The 17,239-nt window shown below is 44.4% G+C and overlaps 2 protein-coding genes and 1 pseudogene across 2 annotated transcripts; 2 read left to right on the top strand and 1 right to left on the bottom strand.

The window, feature by feature from the left end:
* Positions 1-6,305: 6,305 nt before the first annotated feature.
* LOC116929562 lies at positions 6,306-7,278 on the top strand (annotated as a pseudogene).
* Positions 7,279-9,821: 2,543 nt separating this feature from the next.
* On the top strand, positions 9,822-10,556 carry LOC116929561 (secreted RxLR effector protein 161-like). The gene has a single exon (XM_032936821.2). The coding sequence runs from the start codon at positions 9,822-9,824 to the stop codon at positions 10,554-10,556; it is 735 nt and encodes a 244-aa protein (XP_032792712.2).
* A 5,652-nt stretch (positions 10,557-16,208) lies between these two features.
* LOC123470694 lies at positions 16,209-17,003 on the bottom strand. Its single transcript, XM_045171251.1, has one exon. The coding sequence runs from the start codon at positions 17,001-17,003 to the stop codon at positions 16,209-16,211; it is 795 nt and encodes a 264-aa protein (XP_045027186.1).
* Positions 17,004-17,239: the final 236 nt, after the last annotated feature.

Below are 17,239 nucleotides of genomic sequence, written 5' to 3'. Positions count from 1 at the left end.
TTTTTTTCCTAATTTTGGTTTAGTATTGTCAAATTGATATCGATCAACAGCAAAAATTCGAAATTGTTTCAACATTAGATTAGTATCGGGAGATAAACATCAATTTCTGACAATGGTTTACTGTTGGCTAATCAATATCGAACAAGAGCAAAAATTTGAAATTGTACCAAAATTGGATTAGTATATGGATACATAAATATCGTTTAAACTTGGATTTCTGACTTTGGGTTACTATTGGCATCTCGATATCGAACAAGAGCAAAATTTTGAAATTGTACCAACATTGGATTAGTATATGGATATATATATCGTTTGAACATGGGTTTTTTACTTTGGGGCACTATTGGCATTTCGATATCGAACAGCAGCTAAAATTTAGAATTGTACCAACATTGGATTAGTATATGGATATATATATCGTTTAAACTTGAATTTCTGACTTTGGGTAATATTGGCATTTCGATATCGAACAGCATCAAAAATTCGAAATTGTATTGACATTGGATAAATATTGGGATATATAAATCGTTGAAATTTGGGTTTTGGACATTGGATTATTATTGGCTAGTCGATATCGAACAACAGCAAAGGTTCAAAATTGTATTGACATTGGTTTAGTAGCGGGATACATGCATCAATAAAACTCAACTTTCTAAGAATGACCCAGGATGGAATTGAGTTGGTTTTTGAAAAACCACATTCCAATATTTTTCCAACCATGGACCAATCTCATGTAACTTATAACGCATTTACGATGTGAACCGACCTAAAATCAACATCGGATTAAGAATGGTCAGTATTATTTCCTACCCGGGTGGTGTTGGTTAGAAAATCGGACGGAACGTGGCGATTTTGTGTGGACTATCGGTGACTGAACTCTATTACAACTAAAGATGTGTATCCATTACCCAGGATTGACGACGCCTTAAGTCGGTTAGAAGGTTCGCAGTATTTCTCCATCATGGACATGCAAGCTGGATATTAGCAAGTACAAATGAAACCAGAAGATCGTGAAAAAACGGCTTTCGTTACTAACAATGGGCTCTACCAATTTAAAGTTATGCCTTTTGTGCTAACGAATGCGCCCAGTACATTTCAACGAATGATGGATGTTTTGTTAGCTGGACTGAAATGGAATAATTGTCTTATATTATATCCCACAACATCTCCAATGACTAGAAGCCGTACTTAAATGTTTGTCTGGAGCTAATCTTAAACTGAAATTGTCTAAATGTACTTTTGGGGCAACCAGTCTTAAAATTTTGGGGTATATTGTGAGTGCGGCCGGAATTTCACCAGATCCGGCTAAAGTGGAGGCTATGTCTCAGTTCCCAAGATCTTGTTCCGTAAAAACAGTTCAGAGTTTCATTGGATTGTGTTCTTACTATCGCTGTTTCATCAAGAATTTCGCCGTCATCGCTCGCCCACTTATTGATCTTACAAAAAAGGGTCATGTCTTCATCTGGTCTCATGCACATGAACTTAGCTTCATTACTCTTCAAACTGCCTTATTGTACCCGCCTATTCTTGGCTATCCCAATTACGACTTACCCATGGAAATTCACTGTGATGCATGCAGTTATGGTGTTGGAGCAGTACTTCTTCAACAACAGGCCGATGGGGAAAGAGTATTGTCGTATGCTAGTCGTCTTTTAAGTTCTGCTGAACGGAATTATTCCATCACCGAACAGGAATGTTTGGCTTTGGTCTGGTCACTGCAAAAATTCAAAATATTTGTGTGGGGAACGAAAATCAAAGTTATTACGGATCATCACGCTTTCTATTGGCTCATTCGTAAAAAAGATCTTGCTGGCCGTCTAGCACGCTGGAGTCTTCAACTTCAAGATCTCGACATCGACATTGTTTATCGTAGCGGACGTCTTCATACCGATGCTGATGTTTTATCTCGTCACCCTGTTGGATCTCCGGAAATTGAATCTGAAATTCCCATGCTACTTTGTCAATTCTCTCCTTTGTCTCTTCCTGACTCTAATATTTCCCTATTACAACAAAACTCCAGCTGGTGGAAAAATCTGATAGAAGAACTCAAGAAACCTCATCCGAATTATTCAACGCGGCGGAAGATTCGCCATTTTCTACTGATCCGTGGTGTATTATATCACAGAGTTGTTTTTCGTGGTCGTGTTTTTCAACGACTCTGTTAGCCGCCTCAACTAATCAAGCAAGTTCTCTTAGCTTGCCACGATGATATCACCGCGGGCCATTTGGGAGTCTCGCGGACTTTGTTCAAAATCAATCAACGTTTCTTTTGGCCTAAACGAACTCGAGATGTTACTCATTATGTAAAGTCGTGTGTTGAATGTCAGTCAAAGAAACAACTACAAGAACGACCCGTGGGCTACCTGGAACCCATTTCGGTTCAACAACCATTCGAAAAAGTTGGTCTTGACCTTATTGGGCCTTTTCCCTTGTCTCAAGATGGGAATCGTCATGTGATTATTGTTATAGATCTTTAACTAAATGGGTTATTGCGAAAGCTGTTCCATCCGCAAACACCATCAAAGTTGTCAACTTCTTTATTCATCGTGTCCTGTTACAACATGGAGCCCCGCTCAACGTGATCTGAGATCGTGGAAGTTGTTTACTCTCCGGATTTGCCAAAGAGTTATTCCGCAGTATGCAAACCAATCATCTTATCACCACGGCATCTCATCCCCAATGTAATGGACTCGTGGAACGTTTTAATCACACCTTTGCTGAGATGTTCTCCATGTTTGTGAATTCTTCTCATTCCAATTGGGATGATGTGATTGATCATGTTGTGTTTGCCTACAACACTAGCAGACAAGAATCTACCGGAATGACGCCCTTTCTAATGCTTTACGGTCGCGAAGCAGTTCTACCTATTGACTTCGCCTTGGGGAATAGTCCTAATTTCCGTTCACGTGATCCCCTTCAATTCATCCATCGGATACCTATTATTCGGGAACAAGTTAAAAGAAGATTGTTATTTTTTCAACATCACCAGCGCATCCGTTACAACGCTCTCCGTCAAAAGAAATGGTATGCTGCTGGTGACCTTGTCTGGGTTCAACGCCCTACTCGGAAGAAGGGCCGATCAGACAAATTGATGCATTCTTTCCATGGCCCTTTTCTTATTGTCGAAAAAGTATCTGCCGTCAATTATGGTGTTTGCAGTACCCGGGATAAGAAGAAACGTATTGATCATGTTCATGTATGTAATTTCAAACCTTTTATTCCCCGTACTCTTATTCCAAATTCTCTTCCTTTTCCACCTATTTCATGTGATCCTGTGAGTACCACGGGCGGTGTGATCGCTGAGGGTGTGAGTGGTTTGACTGTAGGTCACCCTGACATTGAGAAAATCACGAACGGAGTGGTCGCAGAATTTTGATTCCCTGCCTAACCCTACTTCTAGTTTGGCTCCTACTCCTCGTCTTATTTACGGCAACCTTCGTTCAGGCCATCAGTATTAACATCTTTATTTTATTTGTTTATTCTTCCTCAATGATCGGGTCGAGAATTTTGATTCCCTTCCTAACCCTACTTCTACTTTGGCTCCTACTCCTCGTCTTATTTACGGCAACCTTCGTTCAGGCCATCAGTATTAACATCTCTGTTTTATTTGTTTAATCTTCCTCGATGATCGGGTCGATCATTTTTTTCGAGGAGGGAGTTGTCACGAGTTTGTACGCTTAAACGTCGCATACATCATTTCCCCTTCATTTCCTTCTGCGTAGAATTTGTGTTTACCTTTTCTCTCGACTCCATTAAGAAATATATGTTTTTATCCCTTATTTCTAGTATTCTGACTCACCCCTTATTCCTCATATACTAACGTCGGGTTGACTCCTCCCTTATTCATGGTATTCTAACGTATTCTAACGTCGGGTTGATGGTGACTCTGTAAAACAAGGGTTGGGGGTGTTGAAAAAGTAGTTAGTAGGAGCTGGACTAAAAACGAGAGTAGTGATCTTCTCAAAAGTCTTCTTATCTCTATCTAAATATTGGTAAATAACGAGGTTGAGTAGTATTGAGTTGGTGGTGGAAGCTATGCTTGAAGTCTGACTCAGCTGAGCAGCTTTAAATCTAGCTTCAACTCCTAATATTATTCATCGGATGCTATCTAAACCTAAAGTCCAGAAAACCGTGCCAAATATTACGTATTATGAAAAGACGGGTGCCTTCTTCTCAAGGCGCCAATTCATTGTATTCTGATTAGCTCCATTGACTGCATTCCAACACCAATGAGAGACCGCTCCCTTTTGCATCCCTAAAACCAGCCCCAATTCATTTTGTTGTTCACAGCTTCCTTGACTGCATTCCAACACCTTTGAGGGATCGTTTACTTTTGCATCACTCAACAATCACACATTCTTTATGTTGACTGCATTGACTGCATTCCATAAATCTTCAAAGACCGTTCCTTTCTGCATCCCTCAAACAACCACAAATTCACTATGTTGTTCCCAGCTCCAGTGACTGGGTTTCAACACCCTTAACAGACCGTTCCATTTTGCACCTCTGAAACAACCACCACTGCATTTTGTTCTCAACAGCTCCACTGACTGCGTTCCAACACTTTTAAGAGACCGTTCCCTTTTGCAGCCCTGAAACTACAGCTATTGGATACTGTTCTCATCAGCTCCCCTGACTGTGTTCCAACATTTTTAAGAGACCGTTCCCTTTTGCACCCCTAAAACAGTCACCACTGCATACTGTTCTCAACAGATCCACTGACTGCATTCCAACACTTTTAAGAGACCGTTCCCTTTTGCACCCCTAAAACAGCCCCCCCTGTATTTTGTTCTCAACAGCTCCACTGCCTGTGTTCCAACACTTTTAAGAGACCGTTCCCTTTTTCAGCCCTCAAACAACAGCTATTGGATACTGTTCTCAACAGCTCTCCTGACTGCGTTCCAACACTTTTAGGAGACCGTTCCCTTTTACACCCCTCAAACAACCACAACTGCTTTTTGTTCTCAGCAGCTCCATTGAATACGTTCCCACACTTTTGAGAGACCGTTTCCTTTTGCTTCCCTTAACCAACCACCAATTCCTTGTGTTTGTACAGCTCCTTTAACTGCATTCCAACACCATTGAGACAGCTTCTATTTGCATCGCTCAAACAGCCACTTATTCTGTGTCCTCAACAGCTCAATTGACTGCGTTCAACCACCATTAAGAGACCGTTCCCTTTTGCATCCCTTAAACCAATCAACAATTCATTGTATTCCCACCAGCTCCATTGACTGCATTCCAACCCCTTTCAGAGACCGTTTCCTTCTGCGTCCATCAAACAACCAACAATTCATTTAGTACTTAGAACTAATAAAGAGACCGTTCCCTTTTGCATCCCTCAAACAAGTACCAATTCTTTGTGTTTTCAACAGCTCCATTGGCTGCGATCCAACCCACATAAGAGACTGTTCCCTTTTGCTTCCCTGAAACAACCACCTTTACATTGTATTCATTACAGCTCCCTTGACTGTGTTTCACCACCCTTCAGAGACCGTTCCCTTTTGCATCCCTAAAACCAGCCCCAATTCATTTTGTTTTCACAAGCTCCATTGACTGTGTTCCAACACCTTTCAGAGACCGTTCCCTTTTTAATCCCCCAAACAAGCCCCAATTCATTGTGTTTTCAACAGCTCCTTTGACTGTTTTCGAACACCCTTCAGAGACTGTTCCCTTTTGCATCCCCCAAACAACCACAAATTCATTGGCTTCTCAACAGCTCAATTGAATTGAGTTCCATCCTCCTTAAGAGACCGTTAACTTTTGCATCCCTCAAACAGCCAACAATTCATTGGATTCTGGCCAACTACTTTGACTGTGTTCCAACACCATTAAGAGACCGTTCCCTTTTGCACCCCTCAAACAACCACCACTGCATTTTGTTCTCAACAGCCCCACTGACTGCGTTCCAGCACTTTTCAGAGACCGTTCTATTGTCTTTCAATCCTTTCGGGAACAGTATTTTCCCCTTAAAGAGTCATACGAGCTACTTACGTTTTGTTCTCTGTTCTTTCGTCCCTTTGGTAGAGAACGTCGACGTTGCTCTTTCTCTTTTTTCTCTCACTCTCTGTTCTACTTTCATACTGTGTGCATCCTGTCTACGTGTCACCCTATTAATTTCTCAAGGTAATGATTCATATCTTAAACTAAGTAAGTAAGAGCCCTGTGTTAACAGATGGCTGCCTATCAATACAGAGAAATCCCTCATGTTTATTAGACGGAAACACCGAGACTTATGCCGTTTGTTAATGCTTAACAGGTTATGGGCCCAGCACAGCTGAACCTGCAATAACCAAGCGACAAAGATGGCAAGCTCAAGTCTCAAGGAGGAGACGGGCCTCAAAACAGTCAATTTCAACGGTCAGAATTTTCCTGTCTGGAAATTCAGTGTATTCCTTCGATTGAAGGAACGCGACTTGGCCCCAATTGTGGAAAGCAATAAGTTAAAACCTGCAGCGACTGAAACCAACGCCGCAGAGGTAACCAAATGGATCAAAGATGACATCTTGGCCCAGCGTTTTCTGTTCGACACATGCAATGAGGAACAACAACAGTCACTTCTGACCTGCGAGTCATCCAATGCAATGTGGCTCTCCATCACGAGCCAGTACCAGCAAGGAACTGCCGAAAGAAGGCAGTCTTTGAACCAGGCTTTTCTCAACTACAAGTTCAAGGCAGATCACTCTGTCAGAACACATATCGAGGCAATTAAGTTGCTCGCTAAGAATTACAAAGACGCCGGCGGCCAGACTACTGAGGATGAGATTATCAACAGAATTCTCACCTCATTGCCTCCGAGCTACGACAACTTCATCACATCATGGGAGAGCACTGCCAAGGATGAGAGGACGCTGGCAAACCTCACAACTAGACTTTGCAGTCATGAAGAAAGAACGAATCTGAGGAGTGGCGGACAGAAAAGTACAGATGACAAGGCATTCTTTGGAGAGGCACCACAGCAGTCATCACGCTCGGCTTCAAACTCGAACTCTAACCGAGGAGCTGATAGACGATTTCGACCCTACCCAAGAGGAAGGGGGAGAGGAAGGGGATTCGGAAATCGCAACTTTAGATTCGCTGAGGCCAACGGCTCACCACGAAGACAAGGAAAATGCTGGAACTGCAACGGCACTGGTCACTGGCAGAACGAATGCTGGAAGGAAAAGGCCGAGAATCCGGAAGCCGAATCCGCCAAGGCAGAAGACACAGAGGATGTAGACGGCAAAGCCGCAGCAGACCAATCCATCCCAACTGGATCTCACGACAAATTCTTTCTAGACTCAGGCGCAACAAAAAATATGTCGTTTCAACGACGATTCTTTACCAACTTTAAGGAGATTCAACCTGAAACACGATGGATCGGCGGCATCGGACATCACCGAATTGAAGTTCTGGGAAAAGGAGAGATTCGTGCCCTCACTCATGTCAATGGCACGATCAAACCAATCACGTTCCACGATGTCCTCTTTGCTCCAGGATTAGGCATCAACCTCATATCCACTGGAGCCCTTACTAAAGAAAATGCAAAAGTGATATTTTTCCGCTCGTACGCCTACATCATTCAAGGTCAAGCCATCCAATTCACAGCAAGACGAACAGGTGACACGCTATACGAACTCGAAATCACAATTCCAACAGACGTCGCCTCCATTGCACGCCCCATAGCATCGTCAAAGTCAATTGAAAAATGGCATCAAATCTTTGTGCATATCAGCTATCCCACACTCATCAAGATGGCGAAGATCAGGGCCGTTGATGGATTCGATCTGCCCCCAGGATCGCAACCACCGCTCGAACGATGCCATGAGTGCATTACAGCAAAGATGAGTAGAAAGCCGTTTCAAACCAGCATCTCCCCCAAATCAACCAGGATCGGCATGCTGATATTCAGTGATGTATGTGGGCCTATGCAAATCAAAAGCCTGGGTGGAGCCAGGTACTATTTGCTATTCAGGGACGAATACAGCAACTTTCGAGCCGTCCACTTCATCAAGCAAAAATCGGAAGTCCCAGAGCATTGCAAGGCCTTCATAGCTCTTCTCCACACTCAAACGGGCGAACTAGTAACAGAGTTTCGCAGCGATGGAGGCACCGAATATCTGCTGCTTGATCCATGGCTGAATAGCAAGGGAATCCGGCATCAAACGACCTGTCGCTACTCTCCTCAGCAAAATGCCATTGAAAGAGACAATCGCACCATCGTACAACTAGTTCGTGCCCTCCTCTACTCTAACAAGAACATCCCACTCACCCTCTGGCCGAAGCCACTACCTGCGTCGTCTACACTCTCAACCGTGTCCTTTCTTCTGCAAATCCTACCAAAACACCATTCGAGCTATGGTACGGACGCAAGCCAGATGTATCCAACCTGCGAGCATTTGGATCAGAGTTCTACGTCCTCATTCCGAGTCAATTGCGACAGAAGCTAGACGTCAAGGCTCACTTGTGCATCTTTGTCGGCAACTCAGACACACAGAAAGGGGATCGGTACTGGGACCCTTCAACTGGAAAAGTGAATGTCAGTCGAGACGTCTCCCCGATCGATCACTACTATACACCTCGTCTCCCGACTGCTGATATTCAAATGGGCGGCGACGTGTTCTCAACCTGCGAGGACATCAGAGACCAAATAGCCGATGACGAGGAGGAAGTTGCTATCGATCAAGTTGAGGATCGACTGATCATACCCACAGCAGCAACCAACGACACATCACACTCAATGGATAAGCTTGAAGTCGCGCCAATTGATGCTGGATCGGATATGTCACAACTACCACCCTTCCTCCGTGATCAACCTCATCCACATCACACATCATCCGGGCCTCCAACTATTGGACTTCGTCGATCCGTCCGCATTCGAACTCAGCGAGAGGATGACCAACACAAAGCACCTCCGTTCGTTTCCCCGCATCACCGAATCCAGAGAGAACGGAAACTATCGGTATGTTGGCTGCTCTTGAGCAGGGAGAAGAGCCGAACCACTACAGAGACGCCATTCTCCTATCCAGTGAAGCGCCCGAATGGATGGAAGCCTGCACAAAGGAATATGATTCCCTAATCAAAACTGGTACTTGGAACCTTGTCCTATTGCCTCCAGATCGCTCTGTCTTCCAATCCAGGTGGACCTTCAAAATCAAACCTGCCACAAAGACGAGGGGGAAGATCTACAAGGCTCGCTTCGTGGCTAAGGGCTTTTCTCAAGTTCCAGGAGTCGATTACAACGAGGCTGAAGTCTTCGCACCAGTCATCAAGCACGACTCATTACGGCTGCTACTAGCCATAACAGCAGCACTAAACCTCGAACTTCATCAGGTCGATGTGAAGACCGCTTTCTTGTATGGTGACCTCGAGGAAGAGTTATATGTCCAACAACCAGAAGGTTTCATCTATCTGGGGAAGGAGAAGTACGTGTGCCACCTACTGAGACCACTGTACGGCCTGAAACAGGCATCAAGGAAATGGAATGAAAAGTTTCATCACTTCCTGACTCTATTTGGTCTCACTCGCTCCACCGCCGACCCATGCTAATATTACTTCATCGGCGATGATCCCGAGGACTTCGCAATATTTGGATTATGGGTTGACGACGGCATTCTCGCCACCAAGACGAAAGCAAGGTCACATTCGATCATAAGCTATCTCGAAACTCACTTTGAGATGACTTCCGGAGAAGCTGAAAATTTTATTGGACTCGAAATCATCAGGAACAGAAAGGAGCACAAGCTCTACGTTCATCAACGAAGTTTCATTCAAACCCTGCTGGACAGATTCAGAATGACAGGATCAGCACTCCTGCCGACCCAAACTCTCATCTGACACTGATGGATTGTCCCAAGAAAAGCAACAAGGAGCCTATTGACTCAACATTCTTCCGCGGAGGTATTGGCGGGCTATTGTATGTAGCAAGGATGACTCGACCTGAATTGATGTACGCAATCACCGCCGTCTCTAGGTACTGTGAAGATCCAGGCAAGCCTCACTGGGAGGCAGTCAAACGATCTCTGTCCTACCTGGCCGGGACCATGGACTACGGACTGTGCTACGGAGGAGACCAACTCACCAATACGCTCGTCACCTATACAGATTCTAACTTCGCAGCCTGTCCCGACACCAGAAGGTCAACTAGTGGCACCCTCTTCATGTTCAACGGTGGTCCAATCGCTTGGAACAGTCACCTGCAGAAATCTGTGGCGCAATCAACTTGTGAGGCGGAGTACTATGCAGCTGGCCTCGGATCTCGCTCGATTGTGTGGCTAAGAAACCTCCTTGACCAACTTGGATTCAAGCAAACGCAACCAACTGCTCTCATGTGTGATAACGAGAGCGCAATCCGGACGGTACTCAACCCTGTGTTCCACGAACGAAACAAACACATTGAGTTGAAACATCACTACATCCGAATGCAGTACGAGACCGGCAAATTGAAAATGGTTCATGTCCCCTCCAAAGACGAGCTAGCCGACATTCTCACAAAGCCGCTTGCTAGAGTCAGCTTTGAACTCAACAGATCAAGAATTGGAGTGCGCCAAATGCCACATGATTTGCTTCAAGATTGATCAAAGGTGATCACCCCATTTTAGTTTCCTTTCCTTATATCTGCTTCCGTTTAAGGGGAAGCACACCTTGTTTGTTTCTCTTATTCCTTTATTATTATGCGTACGGATTTAGGGGAAGTATTGTCTTTCAATCCTTCCGAGAACAGTATTTTCCCCTTAAAGAGTCATACGAGCTACTTACGTTTTGTTCTCTGTTCTTTCGTCCCTTTGGTAGAGAACGTCGACGTTGCTCTTTCTCTTTTTTCTCTCACTCTCTGTTCTACTTTCATACTGTGTGTATCCTGTCTACGTGTCACCCTATCAATTTCTCAAGGTAATGATTCATATCTTAAACTAAGTAAGTAAGAGCCCTGTGTTAACAGATGGCTGCCTATCAATACAGAGAAATCCCTCATGTTTATGAGACGGAAACACCGAGACTTATGCCCTTTGTTAATGCTTAACACGTTCCCTTTTGCATCCCTCAAACATCCACCAATTCATTGACTACTTACACCTAATTAAGAGACCGTTCCCTTTAGCAGTTCTAAACAAGTACCAATTCATTGTGTTTTCAACAGCTCCATTGGCTGCATTCCAACACCTTTGAGAGACCGTTCCCTTTTGCATCACTCAAACAACCAACTATTCTTTGTGTTCTCAACAGATCCATTTACTGCGTTCCAACACACTTGAGAGACTGCTCCCTTTTGCATCCCTCAAACACACACCAATTCATTGAGTTCTTTCAACTGCTTAACAGACCGTTCCCTTTTGCATCCCTCAAACAAGCACCAATTCATGTTTTCTTTTCAATTCTATTGCCTGCGTTTCAACACCCTTTAGACACCATTTCCTTTTTCCATCCCTCAAAGAACCACCATTGCATTTGTTTTTGACAGCTAAGTTGTTTGTATTCCAACACCATTAAGAGATTTTTCCCTTTTGTTCCAGTGCGCCCTGCCATTGGTTCGAGGGGGTTCACGTGAATTTTTCTACCTGGTAAAAGGTCGACTACCTGAAAAGGGTTCGAACTGTTGCCGGTTAGGCTTAACCTTTTTCTTTCGGATATTCGAGGACAGGTCGGGTCAAAGGATGGACGGAGGAAAATGGTGGGCTGGGCGAGACCAGCGGGAAGGGCAGAAACAAAGAACAAGTTTGAAATGACGGCCAGGGGGCGGGCATCGTCTATTACTTCTATTCATGCGCAAAGGGTATTTGTCGGAGGGATTTGTTTGTGTATCTGTCTGTTTGTTTGTTCGGGGAACTATCGTTGTGCGTGCGCTATTATTGGTTCGAGGGGGTTTACGTGATTTTTTTTTACCTGGAAAAAGGTAAACTACCTGGAAAAAGGTCGACTACATGGAAAAAGTTCGACTACCCGAAAAGGGTTTGAACTGCCGCCGGCAAGGCTTAACCTTTTTCTTTCGAATTGGCGCGGACAGGACGGGTAAAAGGACAGAACGGGGAAAACGGCGGGCAAGTGTAGACCTACGGTAAGGCCGCGGAACACATGGACAGGTTGGAAACGACGGGCAGGGGACGGGCATTGGTAAGGTACTAAAACTGCAAGTAAAGGACCAAGTAAGGAGCACGGGCATAGCCTTGGGGGAAGTTCCCAAGTGCGCCCAACCGTGATTTGTTTTTCCTCCATTGTTTGTTACATGTATGAGTGGTACGACTTGACAATACGTGGATTAAGTGGCTTAAAGTGGATTAATAAGTTGTAAGTAGATTAAGGGGCTTTACGTGGATTCAGCGGCTTAACATGGATTAAGAAGCTTTAAGTGGATTAAGGGGCTTTAAGTGGATTAAGGGTCTTTAAGTGGATTAAGGGGTTTAAGGACGAGTCTGACATAATACTAGACTTATCCGTATACTAGTCCTCCTACTATTATAAAAGCGCAAGGGGTATTTGTGGGAGGGATTTGTTTTTGTATCTGTCTGTTTGTTTGTCCGAGAAATTTCATGTAGGCGCACGCTGCCATTGGTTTCTGGCAGGTCACGTGATTTTTCACCTTAACCAATCCAACACTGCATTCCGCAATTTATCTACACGTCTTTGCCAACATGTCCGCCGTCAACCGCTATCTCGGCATATATTTTACAACGCCATAAACTAAACTGAACGAATGTAAACAATTCCCTATTCACATTTTAATCAATTACACATGTACCGTAACAAACTGTAATAGACTGTTTCCCTTTTTCCTTCTCTTCAACTCAAGGCCCCAATTAATTGTGTTCTCAACAGCTCCATTGACTGCTTTCCAGTACCCTTTAGAGACCGTTACCTTTTGCATCACTCAACAATCACACATTTTTAAGTTCTCAACAGCTCCAAGGACTGCTGTCCAACAACTTTCAGAGACCGTTCCCTTTTCCATCCCTCACACAACCACCAATTCATTGTATTCTGATTAGCTCAATTGACTCCATTCCAACGCCATTGAGAGACCATTCGCTTTTGCATCCCTCAAAAAAGCCACAATTAATTTTGTTTTCACCAGCTCCATTGGCTGTGGCCCAGCAATCTTCAGAGACCGTTCCTTTTTGCATCCCTCAAACAACCACCTATTCTTTGTGTTTTCAACAGCTGTAGTGACTGCTTTTCAACACCCTTGAGAGACCGTTCCTGCAAAGTTGAGTGGTTGCAGCTCTCAAACAACCACTATTGCTTACTGTTCTCAACAGCTCCACTGACTGCGTTCCAACACTTTTAAGAGACTGTTCCCTTTTGCACCCCTCAAACAACCACCACTGCATTTTGTTCTCAACAGCTCTCCTGATTGCGTTCCAACACTTTTAAGAGACCGTTCCGTTTTGCACCCCTCAAACACCACTATAACTTTGTGAACTGGACAGCTCCTTTGACTGTGTTCCACACAATATTAATAGACCGTTCCCTTTTGCATCCCTTGAACCAAGTACCAATTCATTGCATTCCCACCAGCGCCAATGACTGCTTTCCAACACCTTTTAGAGACCGTTTCCTTCTGCATCCCACAAACAACCACCAATTCATTGAGCACTTACAACTAATTAAGAGACCGTTCCCTTTTGCACCCCTAAAAATAGTACCAATTATTGTGTTTTCAACAGTTCCATTGGCTGCAATCCAACACCCTTAAGAGACCGTTCCCTTTTGCTTCCCTCAAACAGCTACTGTACATTGTATTCATAACAGCTCCCTGGACTGTGTTTCACCACCCTACAGAGACCGTTCCCTTTTGCACCCCTCAAATAACCACCTATTTTTTGTGTTTTCAACAGCTCCACGGACCTTAACCTTAAGCTCTCTCTCCTTAACCGTTTTCTTTCGGATTGGCGCGGACATGGCGGGTAAAAGGACGGACGGGGGAAAACGGCGGGCAGGTGTAGACCTACGGGCAAGGCGAAAATTATGGACAGGTTGGAAACGACGGGCAGGAGACGGGCATTGGTAAGGCACTAAAATTTCAAGTAAAGGACCAAGTAAGGAGCATGGGCATGGCCTTGGGGGAAGTTCCCAAGGGCGCCCAAACCATGATTCGTTTTTCCTTCATTGTTTTTTACATGAACGAGTGGTACGACTTGACAATACGTGGAATTAGGGGCTTTAAGTGGATTTATAAGTTGTAAGTAAACTAAGCGGCTTAACATAGATTAAGAGGATACAAGTGGATAATTAAGTTGAAAGTAGATAAAGGGTTTTTACATGGATTCAGCGACTTAACATTGATTAAGAAGTTTAAAATGGATTAAAGGGCTTTAAATGGATTAAGGTCTTTAAGTTTATTAAGGGGTTTAAGGACAGGTCCGACTGAATACTAGACTTCACCTATTACCGTCCTGGGACGGGCCGCCGTATACTAGTGTCTCCTACCTTTATAAAAGCGAAGGGGGTATTTGTGGGCGGGATTTGTTTGTGTATCTGTCCGTTTGTCCGAGAATTTCATGTGTGCGCAAGCTGCCATTGGTTGCATGCCGTTCACGTGGTTTTTTACCGTAACCAATCCCAACACTGCATTCAACAATTTATCTACACGTTTTTGTTAACATGGACTCCGTCAACCGCATATTCGGTGTACATTTTTCAACGCCCTCAACTATTAAAAGTATTTCACTATTCACATTTCAAGTAATAACATATACAATAACGAACTGTAATAGACTGTTTTTTTGCTTCCTTCAATTCAAGCCACCAATTCACTGTCTTCTTATCAGCTCCATTGACTGCATTCCAACACCATTGAGAGACTGTTCCCTTTTGCATCCCTCAAACAACCACATATTCTTTGTTTTTTTAACAGCTCCATTGACTGCATTCCAACACTTTTCAGAGATCGTTCCCTTTCGCATTCCTTAAAACAAGCACCAATTCATTGTGTTCTCACCAGCTCCTTTGACTGCATTCCAACACCATTGAGAGACTGGTCCCTTTTGCATCCCTCAAACAACCACCTATTCTTTGTGTCTCAAACAGCTCCTTTGACTGTGTTCAACACCCTTCAGAAACCGTTCCCTTTTGCACCCCTCAAACAATCACCATTGAATTTTGATATCAACAGCTCCTTGACTGCGTTCCAACACTTTAAAGAGATCATTTCCTTTTGCACCCCTCAAACAACCACCACTGCATTTTGTACTCAACAGCTCTACTGACTGCATTCCAACACTTTTAAGAGACCGCTCCCTTTTGGAGCCCTCAAACAACCACTTTTGCTTACTGTTCTCAACAGTTCCACTTACTGTGGTCCAACACTTTTAAGAGACCGTTCCCTTTTGCACCACTCAAACAACTACTATTATATTGTGTTCTGGACAGCTCCTTTGACTGTGTTCCAACAATATTAAGAGACCGTCCCTTTTACATCTCTTAAACCAAGTACCAATTCATTGGATTCCCACCAGCTCCATTGACTGCATTCCAACACATTTCAGAGAACGTTCCATTCTGCATGCCTCAAACAACCACCAATTCATTGAGTATTTACAAATAATTAAGAGACCGTTCCCATTTGCATTCCTCAAACATGTACCAATTCATTGTGTTTTCAACAGCTCCATTGGCTGCAATCCAACACCCTTAAGAGAACGTTACCTTTTGCTTCCCTCAAACAACCATCATTACATTGTATTCACTTTTGACTGTGTTTCACCACCCTGCAGATACCGTTCCTTTTTGCATCTCTTAAACAATCCCCAATTCTTTTTGTTTTCACCAGCTCCACTGACTGTGTTCCAACACCTTTCAGAGACCATTCCCTTTTGAATCCCTCAAACAAGCCCCAATTCATTGAGTTTTCAACAGGTCCTGTTGCCTTACGCACGTGAGCAGAAATGAAACGGGAAAGAAAAACGGGTTACACAAGTAAATTTATTTGTGGGACAAAAACGAGTGTGGCGTTGGAGTACCTACTCCACAACCACCGGTTTTACAAACCGAAAAGACAGACGGGATTTTTTGGGAAACACTGGTACGACTTGCCATGAGCACGTTGCCACACGTGCTCCTCAAGCCTCCAGTTAAACATGGGAAAAAAGATAATTTGTACGGGGTACGGGAGGAAAATACTGGTTGCCTGCCAGTATCGCGAAGAGAAAACACTTGTAAATTCCGGAGGGACACTGTAGAAAAAACACTACGGGAAAAACGGACGGAAAAGAGCCGGAAAAAACTGGAGAAAAAAACTAGTGAGCTGCAACATGTGCTCCGGTGGGCTCGTTGTTCTGTAATGTCGGGTCGTCGGTAGCTCCGCCCTTCGTTACCGATTTCCCTGACCCTATTTCAGGCGGTGCCAGTTCGGGTTCGGTACTTTCGGCGAACTTAACGGTTTTGGCAACCGCTGAGTTGCCAACATCGCCGGCTCTGCGATCTACTGGGTTAGTCGCACCTTCTCTGACGTGGACGGATTCGATTAGAAGGAGTTGATGCACTGGTCGATGACGTTCTGTTCCGTTCGTCTGGATATGGGCCGATCGGACGATCCCATCCTTTCCGGCGACGACTTGGATGACTTTGCCAGTGGGCCAAACACCACGGGGAGTGGACGGATCTATGAAGACAACGATATCACCGACTTCGAGATTCGGTTGGTCTTGATACCATTTTTCACGCTCCGTGAGACCTGGTATTATTTCCTTCATCCAACGGCACCAGAACTGATCTGCGAGTGCCTGCGATATTCGCCACCGTTTTTTGGCGCATAAATCAGCTTCGGAGAAGACGTCGGGTGGAACGTTGGGATTCGCACGACCAAGAAGCAGATGATTTGGCGTCAAGCTTTCTGGGTCGGAAGGGTCATCACTAGTGGCTGTGAGTTTTCGGCTGTTGAGCACGTTTTCTATGTGAGACAGTGCGGTGACGAGGATCTCATCGGTGAGCCGTTGCTTTCCCAAGACAGATCTTAAGGCCGACTTGGTGGAGCGGACCATTCGCTCCCATGCACCACCGAAGTGCGGAGCGACGGGTGGATTGAAGACCATTTGGTTGGTTGACGACCAAGGTGTTTAAGGATAGCATGTTGATTGAGATTTTGTAGACATTCGGCCAACTCACGCTGGGCACCAACAAAGTTCGTTCCATTGTCGCTGTGGAACGAAGCCGGAACACCTCGGCGATTTTGAAAGCGATCCAGTGCCGAGATAAATGAGCTGGTGTCTAACGAATAGGCCATCTCCAAATGGACACAACGGGACGTAAGGCATGTGAAAAGGCAGCC

The sequence above is a fragment of the Daphnia magna genome, linkage group LG3, assembly GCF_020631705.1.
Source record: "Daphnia magna isolate NIES linkage group LG3, ASM2063170v1.1, whole genome shotgun sequence".
Lineage (NCBI taxonomy): Eukaryota > Metazoa > Arthropoda > Branchiopoda > Diplostraca > Daphniidae > Daphnia > Daphnia magna.
This window is presented reverse-complemented; position numbering and strand designations above follow the sequence as displayed.

What these genes read in the sequence shown, in the direction of transcription:
- LOC116929561 (XM_032936821.2), top strand. Translation starts at nt 9,822, where the DNA reads ATGGATTGTCCCAAGAAAAGCAACAAGGAGCCTATTGACTCAACATTC.
- LOC123470694 (XM_045171251.1), bottom strand. Translation starts at nt 17,003, where the DNA reads ATGGTCTTCAATCCACCCGTCGCTCCGCACTTCGGTGGTGCATGGGAG.